The sequence below is a fragment of the Prosopis cineraria genome, unplaced genomic scaffold (assembly GCF_029017545.1).
Source record: "Prosopis cineraria cultivar Desert tree isolate PC_DT_omini unplaced genomic scaffold, ASM2901754v1 PC9, whole genome shotgun sequence".
NCBI lineage: Eukaryota > Viridiplantae > Streptophyta > Magnoliopsida > Fabales > Fabaceae > Prosopis > Prosopis cineraria.
The window spans coordinates 8,689,427-8,706,486 of record NW_026555340.1 but is presented as its reverse complement, the minus strand read 5'-3'; the positions used below and the strand labels follow the sequence as shown (position 1 = coordinate 8,706,486).

Genomic DNA, 17,060 nt, shown 5'->3' with positions numbered 1-17,060 from the left:
CTCTTCCACCCGATATCTTGGAGAGTGAGTATCTTGAATTTATTGCCCACCCACTCCATGTTAGACTAATCCAGATCCTCGCATAAGTTAGGCCCTTAATGTGGTGATTTTGCAGATACCACTGACGAGTGACACTTTGTGTGCTCAACTGTACATTTGCATACCTGAGACTCGAACACGAACCTCAAGTTAAGTTATCTAAACCCCTAACTACCTAAACAAGAACCCATGGGTTATTATCTCAATAATTGTAGGTGGAAATTAACCAACATTAGAATGAAATCCGGCAATCCTTTCAGATTTATTATTTAGGAGCACACCACATGGATCAGGATAGCTTTTCAACATCAATTTAGAAGCTGGTTGTTTTCCACATGCCCGAGTGGGCAAGTTGCAATTACAGTTGCAAGCTTCTTCATTTAAACATACTCGAAGTTATGCGTCCTGTATTCTATCCTCTTATATGTAAGTAAAGCACATTTCTCCTCTTCAAAGATACAATGGGAGTTATAAAACCAGGGTAATTGAAGCGAAAAAGTTTCAAGTACAAATACAGAATCGCCGCTCCTCCATCGAGAGTCAGAATTGGAGAACAATTTTGCCCAGTTACAAAGATTTCTCTGGGCAGATCCAAAAGTGTCCTCTTTCATCAATCATGAAGCCTGCAGATGAGCCATTTCACAGCGATCAAATCTAAACAAGGATGCTAAAATAGCCTCACAAAAATGCTCAACAAATTCATGTTACGACAGTTTGCTTATATTGTTCAGAAACTGATCTATGAGGTAATCATTTGGTAGGCAACAGCAAAACTGTTGGCAGAAGAGAGGATAACCCAAAATGCCAGAAAAAAGTAAAATGCAACCAACACCTCCTCCGTTAGAACAGGTTGAGATTTAAAAATCTTCCTTCTTCCTTTTCGATGCATGTCCTTGTTCACCACCTGCATTTTTTAGCTTGGCTTCTCTGCGTTCCCTCTTCACTCCTTTTGCTTTATTTGGTAAGGCCATATCTCCAATCTGAACAAAATAAAATTATGACAACGAATGATCCTTTTATTAAAGGAATAGACCAGTAACACATAAAAATTCAGCTTCCAATGGCAGGAAAGCATGGAATTCTATGCCCCCACCAAATACGATTTGTCAGTTGGGTTTTTGCCACCCAAAAAAAAAAAATTCCAAAATGCTCCATCCCAAATTTTAAGGCAATTTGAGACAAGATTACACACACCAATACAGTTCAACAATGATACTTTACAAATTTATGTTTTCAAAAATATTGCTGCACACTTAATCATTACACTACAATAATTTCCATTCTCTCACCACTTTAATAAAAAACACTATTAATGAAACTTTATTTTTGTCAAATTGTCTTATATTTTGATATAACAAAATACCTCCAAAGTTGTCTTATAATTTGAGAAAGAGGTAGTATGTAATTTTTATTTTTTTTTTGGGGGCAACATGCAAGACATGTAGTTTAATAGGTGACAAGGCGAGAACTCGCAGTCAACGTAATGAACAAAACATAAGCAGGAAATTATTCTTACCTTCTGATCTGGAATGTATATATTACCAACCTTGCCCTCTATTGCATCCTTCTTAACGTTTTTCTCCTGTAGGCAACAGAATATGCACATAGAATTGTAAATAAAACTTCACAATAATTAATTGAAATCACAGAAAATCAGGTCATCAGGCCCACCTTTTTCTTTGTTTTCTCCCTTGTAGTTTTCATGGCTTCCTTCATTAAACCTTCATTTGGAGGACGATGCCGACGAAAAACAAAATCCATGGAAGGGCCAACTTCTACTAATTCCATTCTTGGAACTACGGTGCCTGACTTTTTAAGCCTCAATGCACAGTGTGTAAGGAAGACCCTATTTGAAGACAGGGCAGTAAATACATATGCACGGTCCAATCCAGCAAGATTTATATTCTCCACAACCTAGAAACATCAGGATCATCATTTCTTTAATACCAGTCCGTTTGAAATCAGTATCTGTAAAGTAAGGAAAGCAAGGACTAACCTCTCCCCGAAAAAGATCAAGGAAGACTTCCTTCAAATGTTTAAGTTCTTCCACATTCTCGAATCCTTCTCCAATGAAAGTAATGAAAGGCTTTGACCCTTCTTTGGGTGCTAGCTTCTTATCATAAGAGAATGATTCCATGGATTTAAAATTTTCAACCCCAACTTCTACTAGATCATAGATATGGTGATCGTAAGTTCTCCCTATAATAAGGTTATTAGGTCGCTTCTTCGAGTGAGATCCATACTACAAAACACAATCAACCATTAAGAAACTACTTTGCTTACTATTTTGCCAGGAAAGAAAATCATGACTACACCTAAAGGAAGAAATTACTTGGTGAAAAAACTTTGCAGAATAGCATGGTAGAATCAAGCATCGTGATGAAACAAATAAGGATTACTAAAAATGACAGTACAATGCCATTTCTTCTTTCCCTTGCCAAAAGGGAGTCAATAGTTTCATTGATTAGCATTTTTGTTGTAATAACAACAGAAAACCACATGAAATGGAACTGTCAGTCAGAACTCTGACTGTGCTTCTACCTAGCTCGAACCATATTCTTTTGTTCATAAACAATAACAATATAAATTATAACAACAACGGGATAAATGTACAATGGAAAAATAAATAACTGAACACAGTACGTAGAGGAGGGTTTTAAGCGCACCATGAAAATGCTGCAATCCGTTTTAAGTGAAAAGAATTCCAGGGAAGTCTCGCCACCACTTTCAAATGGCTTGATGTTGTCATTCTTACGGCTATATTTTACAGCACTTTCCCTCTTAAGGTGATATATCTCAGAAAGCACGGCATTCAATATGCTGCTTGTCTTCGTCCCGTGCAATATAAGTGTCTTCTTCCCTGATTCAACCTGAAAAACACAATCATTACTAACACGTGCCACCAAATTTTGACATAAAAGTACACCTAGTGCAAAAGCTAACAGTAATATTTTCATGGCAAGAAACAAATTAACCAGAACAGAAAGAGGAAGCAATGAGGTACTCACGAGTTTGGGAGCACGTTTCTCAAGCTCTCGTTTACCCTTGCGAGTCTTGGCCGTTTTAATTTCCACCATGGTTGAGAGCAACAAACAGCAAGTGAATATAACCAAGAGTCTGCAATGATAATAAAAACGCTACTCAGTAAATACAGCAAATAGATAAATTAATAACAATAAGAGCTCACCAGAAAAATGAGACATCAAAATATTTATCATAATAGATCAATTCAAAATATAACGCAAAGTATCTGGAGAAGAGATACCCTATAACAGGCGTGAAAGTTCAGTTACCTAAAAAGTTGGCTCAGTAGATGGGAAGGTCCGAAGTCAGCTAATGCACAAATTCATGCACCAGTTCATAAGCTTAGTAGAAACACCCCACAGACACTTAACTACTGCTTAACAAATCATTTGTGTTACTTGACCACTTTCTCGTTTGCTACCTAATTTGTATTCTATCTTAATTCTAGATTCTAGAAGCGCAAACTTTAAATCACATCCTAAAATATGAATCAGAAAAATAATTGCATTTTACCATTAAAGAAAAAGGTGGTATACCCCGAAACATTCATCGGTCGATCACAGCAAAAGCACGTCTATATCTTTCTAATCATGTTTCGTAAATAAATTACAATTAAACGGAGGACATAGAAAGTATACAACGAATTCAAGAAACCAAATTTCAAGAGGAAAGAAGTAAAATCCGAGAGATGAGTATTACGCGTAGACATAAATACGTAAACTAAAATCAAATCCTGTGTATTTGCGACGCAAAAGATAAACAATTTTTGTACCTGTATAACGTTAATGTGTCTACTGAGTTTCCTTGGGGAAGAAGATGTAAAGAGTAACCGATGTTGCGGCGGCCGAGCAGAGAGCTTCAGGAATGATAGAAGAAGGCGAGGCGAGGAGTAAGATGAGAAGAGAAGACGAGATTGAATAGAAGCTAAAATGGGATCATATAGAAGTCCAAATTGCAGAGACTTGCTGCCGGTGAAGCAGGAATCGCAGAGACGACCTCGAACTCGCGGAGAAGAGAAGACGAGGATCGAGTGTCGACTGAGTGGGAATAAAAGTGAAGGTTGTATAATTAGGGCAAAGAAAGGAAGGATAGGATTGTCCGAAAAAGTCATAACCATGTATAATTTGGTCATTATACCCCTGATCTGTTGATGGAAATGGAATAGCCATTGCCTCAAGTGATGGAATGGGTACTCCCATACACCAAGCGCCAAGATTGTTCATTCCTTCTCCCCTTTCCACTCCATTTCCATCTTATTCCTACGAACTAAACATGGCCTAACGGATTGGGCACAACGGGGCTTCCCTCCTCCAACCTCTCCTTCCTCAGTTTTCATCTTTTTTGATATTTATTAAAGTAAACAATTTGAAAAAAAAATCTGGTCACGCCAATGAAGTATTCAAGTTTAAAATGAATTGTCTAAATTTAATATTAGAAAATATGAATAGTCTAAATTTAAACTTATAGTCTAAATTCTTATTTTTATTTTATATTTATTAAAATAAAAATTTATAAATAATTTTGATAAAAATAATCACTAGTTTGTACAGTTTAGCTTTAATACAAATTGTCCAAATTTAATATTAAAAAGTTTTACATTTTTTTAAATTGACTATCATATATAGTTTGAATAATGCAGACTTAATATTAATTTTTTTAAATTTTTAATAGTAAATTTAGACTATATATGTCAAATTTTATTTTTTTTATAAATTTTATAAATTTTTTATTTGAATAAATATAAAATAAAGATAGGAAAAATTTTAGCAAAGTACCAAAGACGTGACATAATAATAAAGAAGGATCATTCAAATTTAAAATTTTAATTCAGTCTAAAAAAACTAAAATGAAATTAATGTCAATGATCAAAAGGCCTAAATGGCGTCATGATCAAATTGCGTGTGATAGTGGAGACAACACTTCTTTCGAGTAGCAGCACGAAGACAGTGCTCACTTCAAAACTAAGTCACTTCCATTTTCACCTTTCCACGTAGAAAAAAGAATCACCCTAAAAGCCTATCTGTTTCCACTAGTAAGTTTGAATAACTAAGCAGATAGCAAAGGAGAATGATTTTATACTAATTGGTTTTCACCTGGCGCACTATAATCTTATCGAGCAGACTAGAAGGTGAGGTCATGTAAACATAAAACGATCATTGACGCTCTCGATCCCAACCAAAAGAAGGAAGATCAGTAAGGCTATCAAACACTAGCTTGTCAATGCTTTGCTAATTTCATATCAATGCTCCTTACAACATCTTGAACTCCTGATTTTGGAATTAAGTGTTAATAGAGGTGAATTAGTAATTTCATGTGTGATTAGGGTTTTGGATGATGAAATGTTGTTTTGACCTTTTGAGATGTTACATGGATAGATATGAATAGAAAACAACATTGTGAGGTAGAGCATGTGAACACGGTGAGGAGTTTCCTCATTATGCCACACGCCTAGGCTAGTGTTGGATGCACCACTGTGCATGATGCAGAAATATGATAGATAAGAATGTGAAGGACTCGTGAAGACAGAGGGAGAAACATAGAAAAGAGTCACAAGAGAGTGGAAGAGTAAAAGCTCTACTAGGGCAAGCATTTTTAGGCACAAGGATGACGTTTCTAACCTATTACTTACTGAGTAAGTCTCATACCACCATAACCTTTAATTTTATACTAATTTCTCTTAATTTAAACTATTGAAAAACTAAATTTAAAAGTTCTAAGAGGTTAATTTCTTACCCTATAATAATAAAAAAGCTCTTTAGAGTTAAAATAGGCTCTTTAGAGTTAATTTCTTACCCTATAATTTGGAAGAGTAATTGGTTTGAGCTTAAACATTAAAGCTTTAAAGTTATAGGCTCAAAATAGTCAAATTTAGAGAGAGAAAATAGGTGAAAATTGGGAATAAGCACGTTAATGCTTGTAAGGAGTGGTAATTATGTGTAATATGTATGAATGGACTTAGATAAAAGAAATGATAGCATTTAAGTGTTTAATTATTATAATTGGTACTTTTAGTCAATATGACAATTGACTTCGAGTGTCAATTTTGTATAGATTGTTGTTGGTAGCATGTGAATCGAGCTAAAGAAGTGTGAATAAGGAAGTATACCACGGGTAACTTTTTTTAGGAATAGAAGGGTTGGGGTAACTATATAGTTTGTTATATTTATTAACTATTATAATTACGTAGGAGTAAATGTACAAATGATGACTTAATGTTTTTGTGAAATTTTGTGATGAATATTTTACAATGAGCATGGTTTTAGCATTCAAAAGTATTTTGAAAAGCTTGATGATTTGTTAATGACATTTGAACGAAATGAATATATATATATATATATATTATGATTTATGGAAAAGTAGTGATCTGTGCATGATGAAAGCATGATAAAAGAGGGTGGGAGTTCACCTGGTGTGCATGTGGGTGTGTGTTTAGAGATGTATGAAAATAAATTCATATGGTTAGGCTAGCACTATAGAACATCCGATGCAACCAATTTTAATGGGCTAACACCATGATACATCTAATGCAGCATGATATTAGGACTGTTATCATAGGAAATTCAAGCAGTATGGAAACTCCCTAGTACCCATAAGGGTGCAGTTAGGAGTTAGTAACACCCTTATCACAACTGTGTGTGAAGGGGGAAACCATAATCTGAATGTGGATAAAATACCTTTGGCTAGGTGTTTCTACTATTGAATGTGTGTTGGTTCAATATGTGATTAATCTATTAAAGCCTATGGTTTCAAGTCGAGAAGCTTTGGAAGATCGGCGGATAGATGATCATGCTAGTAGTTGTGATTGTGCAAAAACATTTAGAAAGAGGAAAATTATGTTTATATTTGATATATGAATTATCACTTTGATTTTATTTACTTATATGTGGTTATTTGTGTTAATGAGCATTCAATGAACTATTTTAGTTATTGAGTTTGTTATTCACCCATGGTTATTTACATTTTTTTTATAGTTTCTGACATTAGTGGTGTGAAAGGGAAAGATTTAGGTCGAGATTAGAGAGATTTTTTCGTTGAAGCCCATTATAAGAATTGGTATGATGACTTTAAGATATAGAGTATGCTTGTATATATAAATTGTCGTAAGAACTTGTGCATGTGCATAGTTTTGTGAATATGTATGCATGTGTAACTTTTGAATCCTAGCCCTACTTGGTATATGTGTGTGTGATATGATTGTAATGTTTGAGGCTAGAAGTTGATCATATATACATATAAGTCGAATGAATATGTGATAAAAGAGAATGTTTGGCCAACAATGTGAATTTATGTGGAATGAAAAGGTTGTGCCCAAATGTGTGTGAAATGGGCGATTTACCAGCTAAACTGGTTTATATGTGTAATATAAAGTATAAAAATGGTCAATCATGTATAAATTATCCCATTGGATATGGTCAAGGTCTTAAAGTGGCCAACGACTTATGATTTTCAAATGGTGATGCTCAAGTGAAAGATTTTGACTTAAAACAGTCAAAATGCACTCGGGTGTCCAACTTTTAAATGAGATATCAGATTTAAACAAAACTAGTGTCCTTGATTAGATTTTAAAACAAGCTTGATATGGGTGTTTGATGCACCTTAATCAAACATCAAATGTAAAAAGCGCATGTCCAAAGTTCACATCAGATCTATTGTTTTGGCAGTAGAATTGATGTGTGCGCCACAACGCGTGTGTCAACTGTTGGAAATTATTCCCTAAAGCCAATCATTGTATTATGAACATTGTTATTTAATGAATTTCTCTTTTGTTATCATATTAATTGCACGTTCACTATAATGATTTTCCTAAATATCCTTAATCGGTCATCTATAAGGGATCATAGATGAAACAAGACTAATATGACTTTGATTAATTATAGAGATATAAGTCAAAGTTGTAGGTACTTGAAAGTGTTCTAGGTGCTGGATTAACCCACTATGAGAGAGCTGCATAGGACAAGTCATAAGCTTATCTCATATGTAACATGTCACTAAGCCTTTTGACTTGAGATCATCATGGATTCCTACATGATGACCACAAACTGTGACCTAGTCAAAATTTACCTGTAATCGAGTGATCATGAAAGCTATAATTGAATTTAGTAATATTCACGCAGAGGAATATGAGTGGTCAAGGTAAAATTTGTCCCTCACATTAATTGAAAGATATTACTGGGCCTCTCGATGTGTAAGACTGAGAAAATATATGGCCATACTATAATGGAAAGGATTTTTTTCATTATTATAGTCAATTCACTTAGAAATCAGAAAGTAATAGTCAGGTAAAGGAAAATGACAATTTCATGTCTCATACTTGATCGAAATATTGTGTGACAAAAGATGTGATATAGTTATATAATAGGTTACATCAATTATCAATCTTTATATGAATTGGATAATCGCAATGTCTTACTAGAGGCCACTTATGACTTGTGGGCTAATAGTGTTATTGGCCTACTATCAACTTCATATAGGCATACAAGGTCACATACAAGAACAGCTGTCGCACCTGAAGATACAATGCAGAGGGCTCATAAGAGCGAAGGTTTCGGCTTTTGCAGCGAAAATTGGTTGCATGGGAGCCACCACCAAAAGTTTGAAGAAAATATTGGAAAATCATTTAAAGGAGAATAAAATAGTTGTGAAATTAGAAAATAAGTTCAGGAGTTAATTGAGTGTAGGGAAGGTGTTAGGCATCCCACAACACCCATTCGTGAGAACAGTTACCTAAAATTTGTTGTACTAAATTAATATAGCTTTACAAGTATTTTAATTATCCATTTCTTATTTACATGTTTGATATAAAATGATAATAATTAAGTGAGAAGTATTTATTTATTTATAAGGGAGGACTTGACTCAGAATCAAGCTCTGAGGCCTATGTATCTTGTGATGGGGATCAAAGTCCACGTAGTTCAAGATTATAAATTGTCGGTGAAATATTTTTTTGAAAAAAATTAATTAGAAATAATTCACCATTTTGCAAATAAAACAATTTCCTAAAATTTTGATATGTATGTTTTAAATTTCAAAAAGTAATTTAATTTTAATTATTTTCTTAATTTTTGAATTTTTGAATAAAAAAGAAAGAGTTTAAAAATTATTTTTTATTAAAAATTTAACAGTTATACCTGCAGAGCCTTATTGACTCGTACGATAATATAGTTATTCCAAATATCTGTGGAGATTCCTAAATCTCATGCAATAAAATAGTATAATAACTTAATTTATTTATTTATATTTTTATGTATTAATAGTAATTTCTTTAAGCATGTATATACATATTTATATTTTTTTTAAAGACTCTCAATCATTATAACTGCAAGGCCTTATTGACTTATACGATAATATAATTATCCTCAATAGGAGATTCAAAATCCTCACACAATAAAAGATTAAATAATTTTTTAAATATATTTTAATTTATAATTATACAACGAATATTTTTAAATATAAAATCTTTAATCGCTATACTGTGAAGTCTTATTAACTTACATGGTGAGATGATTATTTTAGAGGTCTATAAAGATTTAAAATCTCACATGATCAAAAGATTTAATGGTTATTATGCAAGTTTATTAATTTAATTAATTAATTATATTAAAAAATTTTATTATTTTATTTACAAAATTTATTTATTTATTTACCGTATAAATTGAGAATCACAATATTTGCAAGGATTTATTATCCCACATGATAATACACTTAATTTAATTCTCTACGAAGATTTTTGAAATCTCACATGAGGCTTAAATATTTTATTAATTTAAATTATAAAAAAGAGAGTTAATTTTAATGATGGGCTTTGGAACCCATATTAATATATAAGTTTTATTCTCATATGTACAAAATCTTATTGATACATAATACGAGATCATTCTCAGTGCCTATGGTGACTCTTAAAATCTCACATGGTAAAATTTAAAAAAAATGATACTTATGTTTACCATCCAAGCATGAAGGGATGTACATATTCAAGGATAATTTATTCGAACATAAAATTTGTGGAAGCAATAAATGGGGAATGGATCATTTCTTTTTTCTTTTAACTTGCTTAAAGTACACATTCTTCCTTTAAAACAATATCATATAAACCATGTAAGTAGCCATTGCATAATTCTCCAACAATACTAATTTTTCTCCACAAACGATAAACACCAAATCAAAGTCTCATCCTTATCAGTAAGATAAAGTCTCATCCTTATCAATAAGATAACACCAACAAACTTGCTTAGTCCACAAACCCTTTCATGCTAAAGTGCATTTAAAATCCAACTTATAGTCACAAGAAATTCCTCATAGCTTGAGATACAAATATGACAAAAATATGCTCAAAGCCAAATCAAACCAATTGGGACAGCAAATAGAAATTCAGCTTAGATTTTTTTAGGCAATTTAGAATGCATAAAATATCACAAGTGAAAAAGAGATGATTGCAGCAACTCCACCTACTTTAGTCACTAAAGTGCACAAGATCACATAGGATTTATAGGCAACCAATTAGTGAGCCCATACTAACTCAAGTTAACCATATAAGAACTTAAAAATGAGGAGAGAAATTTTTTAAAAACATAGAGATATCCATTACGAAGGTGCATATTGCAGTTATGAGGTCTCCTTCATGCAGTATATTTCATCGTTTGACAAGTATGCATAGTACACATTTAATCTAAATTAGCGCCAAAAGTGAAAGCCTTAATCAGTCCCAAAGGAGAATGAATCTATCAAATACCTTCCAGAACAGATCAACCAAACCATATAAACAAAGTTGAACTACCTCAAGAGGATGATATTCCTGAGAAACCAGCCCATTCCATGTACGTTGGAAGAACAATATTCAAAATGAAGCTAAATTACGATGGTCCCCTTCAACCCATCAGCAGCATTAGCTGAGCCAACTTTGAGTTTCTCTACTCGGCCTTCCTTCGGCTTTCCCTTGCCTGACTTCGTCCTTGCACAACCATTGAAGTAGCTTCGGGTTTTTGTTGTTAGCTAGATGCTGGAAGTTGTTGAATTCAGTTAAGTTTAGAAGCCTATCTCCATCAGCATCTAAAGCATTAAAATGCTCTTCTCTCTCTTAAAAATTTGAATAAAAAAGACCAGGTATTCTCTCCTCCACTTCACCGTCTCTGTTCAGACTCCCTTTTTTCTTTTGGTCCTCTCTTGCTCCCCTTCTTCTCGGTTCTCTCTCGTCCTCTTATCCCCTCAAAGCAGAAGTAGGGAAGATTTTTTTTTTTTTTTTGAGCTTGCATGTAGCTCTCCTCTCTTTTCCTCTAAGTTTTTCTTCTGGTCTGAGTACTGTGTATGTGCTGTGTTTCTACTCTGTTTTTCTTTTCTTCTGCAACATGCATGTGTTTCTTTTGAAAAATGAAGCTTTTTGTTGCCTTCCTTGTGTTTTTTGTTTGTTTTCTTCTGCTCTCTGCTTTGTGTGTGGCTAAGTCTGGTCTCTCTCTTTGCATTTCCGTCTTCTGTGTTCTTGTGTGTGTGTGCTGCGTTCTCTCTGTTCTTTTCTTCTGGGTTCTTCTGCTTCCTTTGCTTGCAAGTTTGACTTCATGTGCAAGTCTGCTCTCTCTACTTCTTGTTTTTCTACTCTTCTGTGTCCAGTCGAAAGTAGTTTAGGGTGCTGTACCTTCGTCTCTTCCGTCCTCATACACGTGCATGTGTTTTTCAGAGGAAAACGTGCGCCTTACTATCTCTTTTTTATTTGTTTTGCAGATTTTTTTTTAGTGTGTGCATATATATAATAATATATTAAGGAAAACATTTAGATCTTAAAAAAAATTAAAAGGATTTAATTTTTTTTTAAAAGTTAATTCTCATAATTTTCTAGTTGTTGAGATAATTTGGTAGATAAATTTTTTTAAAAGATTTAAACAATATTTTCATTTTCAAATTGATTATGAAGGCCAATTGAATTTATTTATCTTCTTTATTTTATTATTATTATACTCCCTCCGTTCAAAAATATAAGACATTTAATGAGTTGAATGTTAAAAAATGTAAGATTTTTAGTTTTTCGAGGTATAATCATTGCCTTTTTTTCAAAAAGTGCCCTTTTGATAGTGACTTTATATTTATTATAAGGTATTTAATAGGGGTAAATATGAAAAGATAGGATTAGTTTTAAAAGTAGATAACTACTTTTTTGGGAGATATGATTTGGTTAAAAATACCTTACATTTTTTAACGGAGAGATTTTTTTTTGAAAATATAATCCTAAAAAGGATTAAATTTTATTTTTATATTTTTATATTTTTTTGGTTGTTTTAATGAAATAGAAGAAATAAAATCCCAACAATAAAAGATTATTTAGGTTAAAATAAAATTAAGCCCTATTAATTAAATATTTTTTTATTTTATCTATATTATTAAAATTTTATTTTTTTGGTTGATTTTATTATTATTGTTATTAAAAAATACCCGAACAAAATACAATATTCACAATAGCCTAACTTGAGCTATAATATCCAAGTTTATTAATCTAAAATGTGTCCTAGATTCAATGAATATAATGCGTGATCTAGGGTGAATAATTTTATATAGACATATTTATATATATTCATTTAAATATTTATCTGATAAATATTTGTATATATATATGATATATAAAATTGAAAATATAATGTGTTATATATATAGTTTCAAAATACATATATATTCATGTATATAATATATATATATATAATGAATATTATATATATATCTTTATTATATTAGTTGTTGAATTTAGTTTTATCTGATAAATTAAATTTAATAACATGATATAAGAAGATATCATATAAGTTTTATAATTTGAATTTCTACGATAAATTTGAACTAGATATGATATCATATATTAATTTATGAGATAATTTAATTAATTTTTTTTTGTGGGCTTATAAGGGAAGACAAAAATACCCTAGAAAACAAAGGAGCATCTGATTAATGAATGGACGAACATTAGATATGAAGAGCACTAGCATGCCGTTCGTGTTGGAACACTATTCGTGTGAAACCGATAGAAAAGTGATCTACGTTGTTAGTTCCTAAGATCTAAATACTTGAACACAAAACATGAGTAATTCAAAATAAAGTAACTCTTTCATCTACCTTGACTCAAACAAATTCGATCAGTCTATGATTGTGATTGGGGTTTTTAAATTTTATTTTTCTGCTGTGTCTCCCAATTTAGAATCAACGTGTCACAGCGCATGGTACAAAGCGAACGCTAGTGCCCTTATGCCACATGCTACGCTCATGGCCCATATTTTGCCTAAAATATTTTTTTGAATTAGTTTTTCTTTTGAGATTTTCATGCATATGATTTGAATGCTTCCGCTGTATATTGTTTTTCCAACAAAAGTATTTTTAGAAATGTTTTTAAATGCTTTAAGTTAGGATCTGAATGCTTTAAAAAGATTTTAAATGGTTTGTTAGGCTGTGTGTTTGAGCTTGAATGGTAATGTCGTGAAGGGCATTATACTCCTCTCCTATGGTAAATTCTTCCTTTTATCCTTTGTTTTCTCAATACTATAATTTTTCCCTTCTTTAACAAAAACACTGATGTGAGTTGGGATACTCTAATCCCATTGTGTAGCAACCGAAGGGCTCTCATTAGTGTTAAGCTTGTAGTACTTTATCTTCCTAGCATATTGCTTGTAGGAGCTATGCCATGGGGCCCCAAAATTCAATCAAAATAGGAGATTCATATTCCAAGACTAGGGATTGCTAATTTACATCAGTAATAGAAGTCACTACAATATAATTTGAATAGAAAAAGTTGCCTTCAATCAATAATTCTTTCATACAAGTGAAAAATCCATTGAAGCTTAAAGTGATCATAAGGATTTACATGCATTGGCATCACATAATCATGAAGAAAGCAAGGCATCAACACAAGAAGCAGAGTTAGAGCTTAGAGATAGTACAATACGTGAAATAGATTATTGTTTTTGTCAAAATACATTGTAAATGTTTTCTCAATCCTTTTTTGAAATCTGACCTCAATTTCAGAGAATTAGAAAGTTAAGGCTGGTGAATGACAAGCATTGTTAGAGAATTTACTAGTTATGATAGTAATTTATCAACATATATGTCAAGTTGTTGATTTGTAAATTGTATGAACATAATAAAAATAAACCTAGTAAATTAACAAGATTGGTATAGGAAATTAACAAGTGATATTGAATTGGCTTGTAAATTTTATGAAGCAAATAGCAAGTAAAACCTAGAAAATTAACAAGTATAGTATAAGGTATTAACAAGTGATATTGAATAAATAATTTAAATGTAATCTTTGCAGAGATTGGTTCAAAGATCTAGTTCATTATCATATAGGCAATGTTTGACATTTTAATAAGTTACTTTAGTAATTTTAACAAGTCGTGAATGTATTTACAGAGGATGGATATTCCACAAGCAGCATTTAGACTTACAAGCAATGTAAAGGAATTACAAGTCATATTAGACATTTTACTTATAAAGTTAGTTATTAAACAAGCCATGTTTGGATTTACATAGGTTAGTAATGATTGCCTTAGTTGTATTGGTGTAATGCCTCTTCTCGACATTGCCAATTATCATACTTAATTCCCAAAGCACAATTAGAGATCCCTCAAACCTCTAATGTTATCAAAATCATAATTATTCAAAAAATATTAGAAATAAATACTTTTAAAAATAAAATCCTAAAACTAGTTGAAAATCTTTTAAAGCAAGGATTATTGCTCAACGAAAGCCTACACTGCATAAATATTACACAATATGAAAACCAAGGTAAAACAATATATTTTAGCAACGTGGCCGTATGTCGCAGCATATGGTACAGAGCCAAAAGTGCTTGTTTTGTGACATGCACATGGTGTACGTATCAGATTTTGTTGTCAGTAACAACTTACTAATACAAACTTCCAACATGCACCATTTCTTCATAAGAGATTGATTGAGTGATTTAAGTACTTACACAAAACTTATTTGACAAGCTAACTAAAGACATGAGTTCAATTTTTAGTTCGATGTTCCATTTGAAAATTGGACACCCAAATACAAAATGAACACTTTTTGTCATATTCCACCCACCAAGTATCCCAAATTCAGACCATGCAGCATTAGCGACTTTCAAGGGCTTGGCCACATCTAATGAGACATTTAAATATCGAATTAAGCAATACTATTATCAAATCACATATATTAAAAACTTGGCCACTAAATCGCTTATTTCTCAAAACAAGCCAATTTATTTCACAATTCACATAACTTTACATACATGGCCGTTTGTAGACACTTTCACATATACAATATATTTGCCCCGCTATCTTAGCCCTCTATATCACCATTCACCACATTTACACACACCAAGGCTAAGATACATATAATAACACAAAACATTAAATATGTTAACACAATCCTATGACAACGTAAATATCAAGCACTTACAATACAAATTCATTACACAAAAACTCCAATAGCAAGGTGGTAGCCACTACTATGCTTGGCTAGAACCCTTCCCCTTGCCCTATGCAGTTATCGAAACTTGTAAAAATGTAATCACAAGATGAGATAAATATCTCAGTAATAGAATAATTAACATTGTACATCTTAAAAATTTTTAAAACCTGAAGTTAATTTAAAATAAAATATCTATAATTAAATTAAAATTAAGAATAATTGATAAAGGTCTAGAGTTTGAATTTTACTAAGAAAAAAAATTAGTTTTATTTAATTTTTGATTTATGAAAAAAATTATCAAAGTTGCCCCAAGCTTTTGTGTTATAATAAAAAAATGTTAGGCCCTCCATTGTAATTTTCCCTAAAGAATTATGATCAATTTTTTTAAGAGAAAAATAGCAAGTAGAAACAAAAAATGAAATAAGAAAGCAAAAGAAAAGAAAGGCAAGAGCAAGGGAAGAGAGAGAAGATGAGGAGAAGAGAGAAGGAAGAGAGGGGATTCGGGAGGCTTTGTGACCGTTGTGAGCTTAGCTACATGATAGATAAACTCTCTACTTCAATTCTCTTCCTTTCCCTCTTGGTTTTTCTTGCATTTTTGAAAAGGTAAATCTTGAATTTTTAATTTCTAAAGGCTCTGTTCTTATCATCTTTAGTGTCCCTTGGGTCCTAGGGAGGTTTGTTTTAAAAGTTTTTATATGGTGATATAATGTTTTGAGTGGGCAATTGGATGAACAGAGAGTTTTAGGGAAAAAATCAAACCCCAAGGGATTAAGTTTTGCTCTTTAATGGTTTAAGCCTATTGATTAGTTATAATATACTTTTAAATTTAATAAGATTTAAATTAAGCTTTGCTTTTCATTACAAGGTTAATTATAAAAGTTGGTAACACTAAGTAGAGTTTTTGGTTGATTAAAAAATTATATAGTTTGGATTGGCCTAATGGTGGCTAATAAATGGTTTTGGTAGTTAAGTGATGCTATGTGATAGTTAGTTTAAATATAGACCATTGGGATGGATTATAGTTCATTGATCCAATTGTGTAGTATGAGTTATAGTCTTTTTTTATGCTATTTGTCTGATAAGTGATATGGATCGCTTATATTTGAAGGATTGTTGGTGAAATTTATTCAAAAGTTAAGGGACAAGTCACGTCTTATTTTTGTATAAGCAGAAACTCTTTTGGTACAAAAGGTTGAGGTAACAGGGAAATTTATGTTTTTTTATTGCTTTGTTTAGCTATTTTTGAATAAATAGTACTACTATCATTCATTATATGTTTTAATGATTAATAAAATTAATATATATTTTATAAAGACTTATAGGGTACTACTTGGATAAGAGTGCAAATATATTTTCATTTGTTTAACAATAATGTTTTTATGAAAATGAGGTTGTTTGCATGCATTGTAATTATAGAGAATGGAAAGTTGCACTTAAGGAAATATAATTGAGTTAGGTATCTTAGATAGGCTAAGGAACCATTTAAGGGAGGAGTGATATTTGTTATACTACTTTAAAGTGTTAAAGTGGTCAATACTTGGGAAAGGTAGACAAGAGTGAAAGGCATGATCTTG

The 17,060-nt window shown here is 31.9% G+C and overlaps 1 protein-coding gene across 2 annotated transcripts; it reads right to left on the bottom strand.

Annotated features, from left to right (window-relative positions):
* Nucleotides 1-507: 507 nt before the first annotated feature.
* On the bottom strand, nt 508-4,108 carry LOC129319430 (ribosome production factor 2 homolog). Of its 2 annotated transcripts, XM_054964495.1 has the most exons (8): nt 3,836-4,108; nt 3,048-3,156; nt 2,706-2,909; nt 2,036-2,281; nt 1,711-1,953; nt 1,556-1,621; nt 872-1,019; nt 508-662 (listed from the first exon to the last, which is right to left on the bottom strand). In XM_054964495.1, exons 2-7 carry the CDS (start codon nt 3,114-3,116, stop codon nt 897-899), a joined length of 951 nt encoding a protein of 316 aa, XP_054820470.1. In that variant the 5' UTR covers nt 3,117-3,156; nt 3,836-4,108; the 3' UTR covers nt 508-662; nt 872-896. The 2 variants fall into 2 exon arrangements, with proteins under 2 accessions (XP_054820470.1, XP_054820469.1); XM_054964494.1 differs by having other exon boundaries at nt 508-1,019; nt 3,836-4,107.
* Nucleotides 4,109-17,060: the final 12,952 nt, after the last annotated feature.

What these genes read in the sequence shown, in the direction of transcription:
- LOC129319430 (XM_054964495.1), bottom strand. Translation starts at nt 3,116, where the DNA reads ATGGTGGAAATTAAAACGGCCAAGACTCGCAAGGGTAAACGAGAGCTT. An exon ending in CGGATTGCAGCATTTTCATG is followed by an intron (nt 2,282 to 2,705) that starts GTGCGCTTAAAA and finishes TGTGTTTTGTAG; the next exon opens with TATGGATCTCACTCGAAGAA. An exon ending in GGGAGAAAACAAAGAAAAAG is followed by an intron (nt 1,622 to 1,710) that starts GTGGGCCTGATG and finishes TGTTGCCTACAG; the next exon opens with GAGAAAAACGTTAAGAAGGA.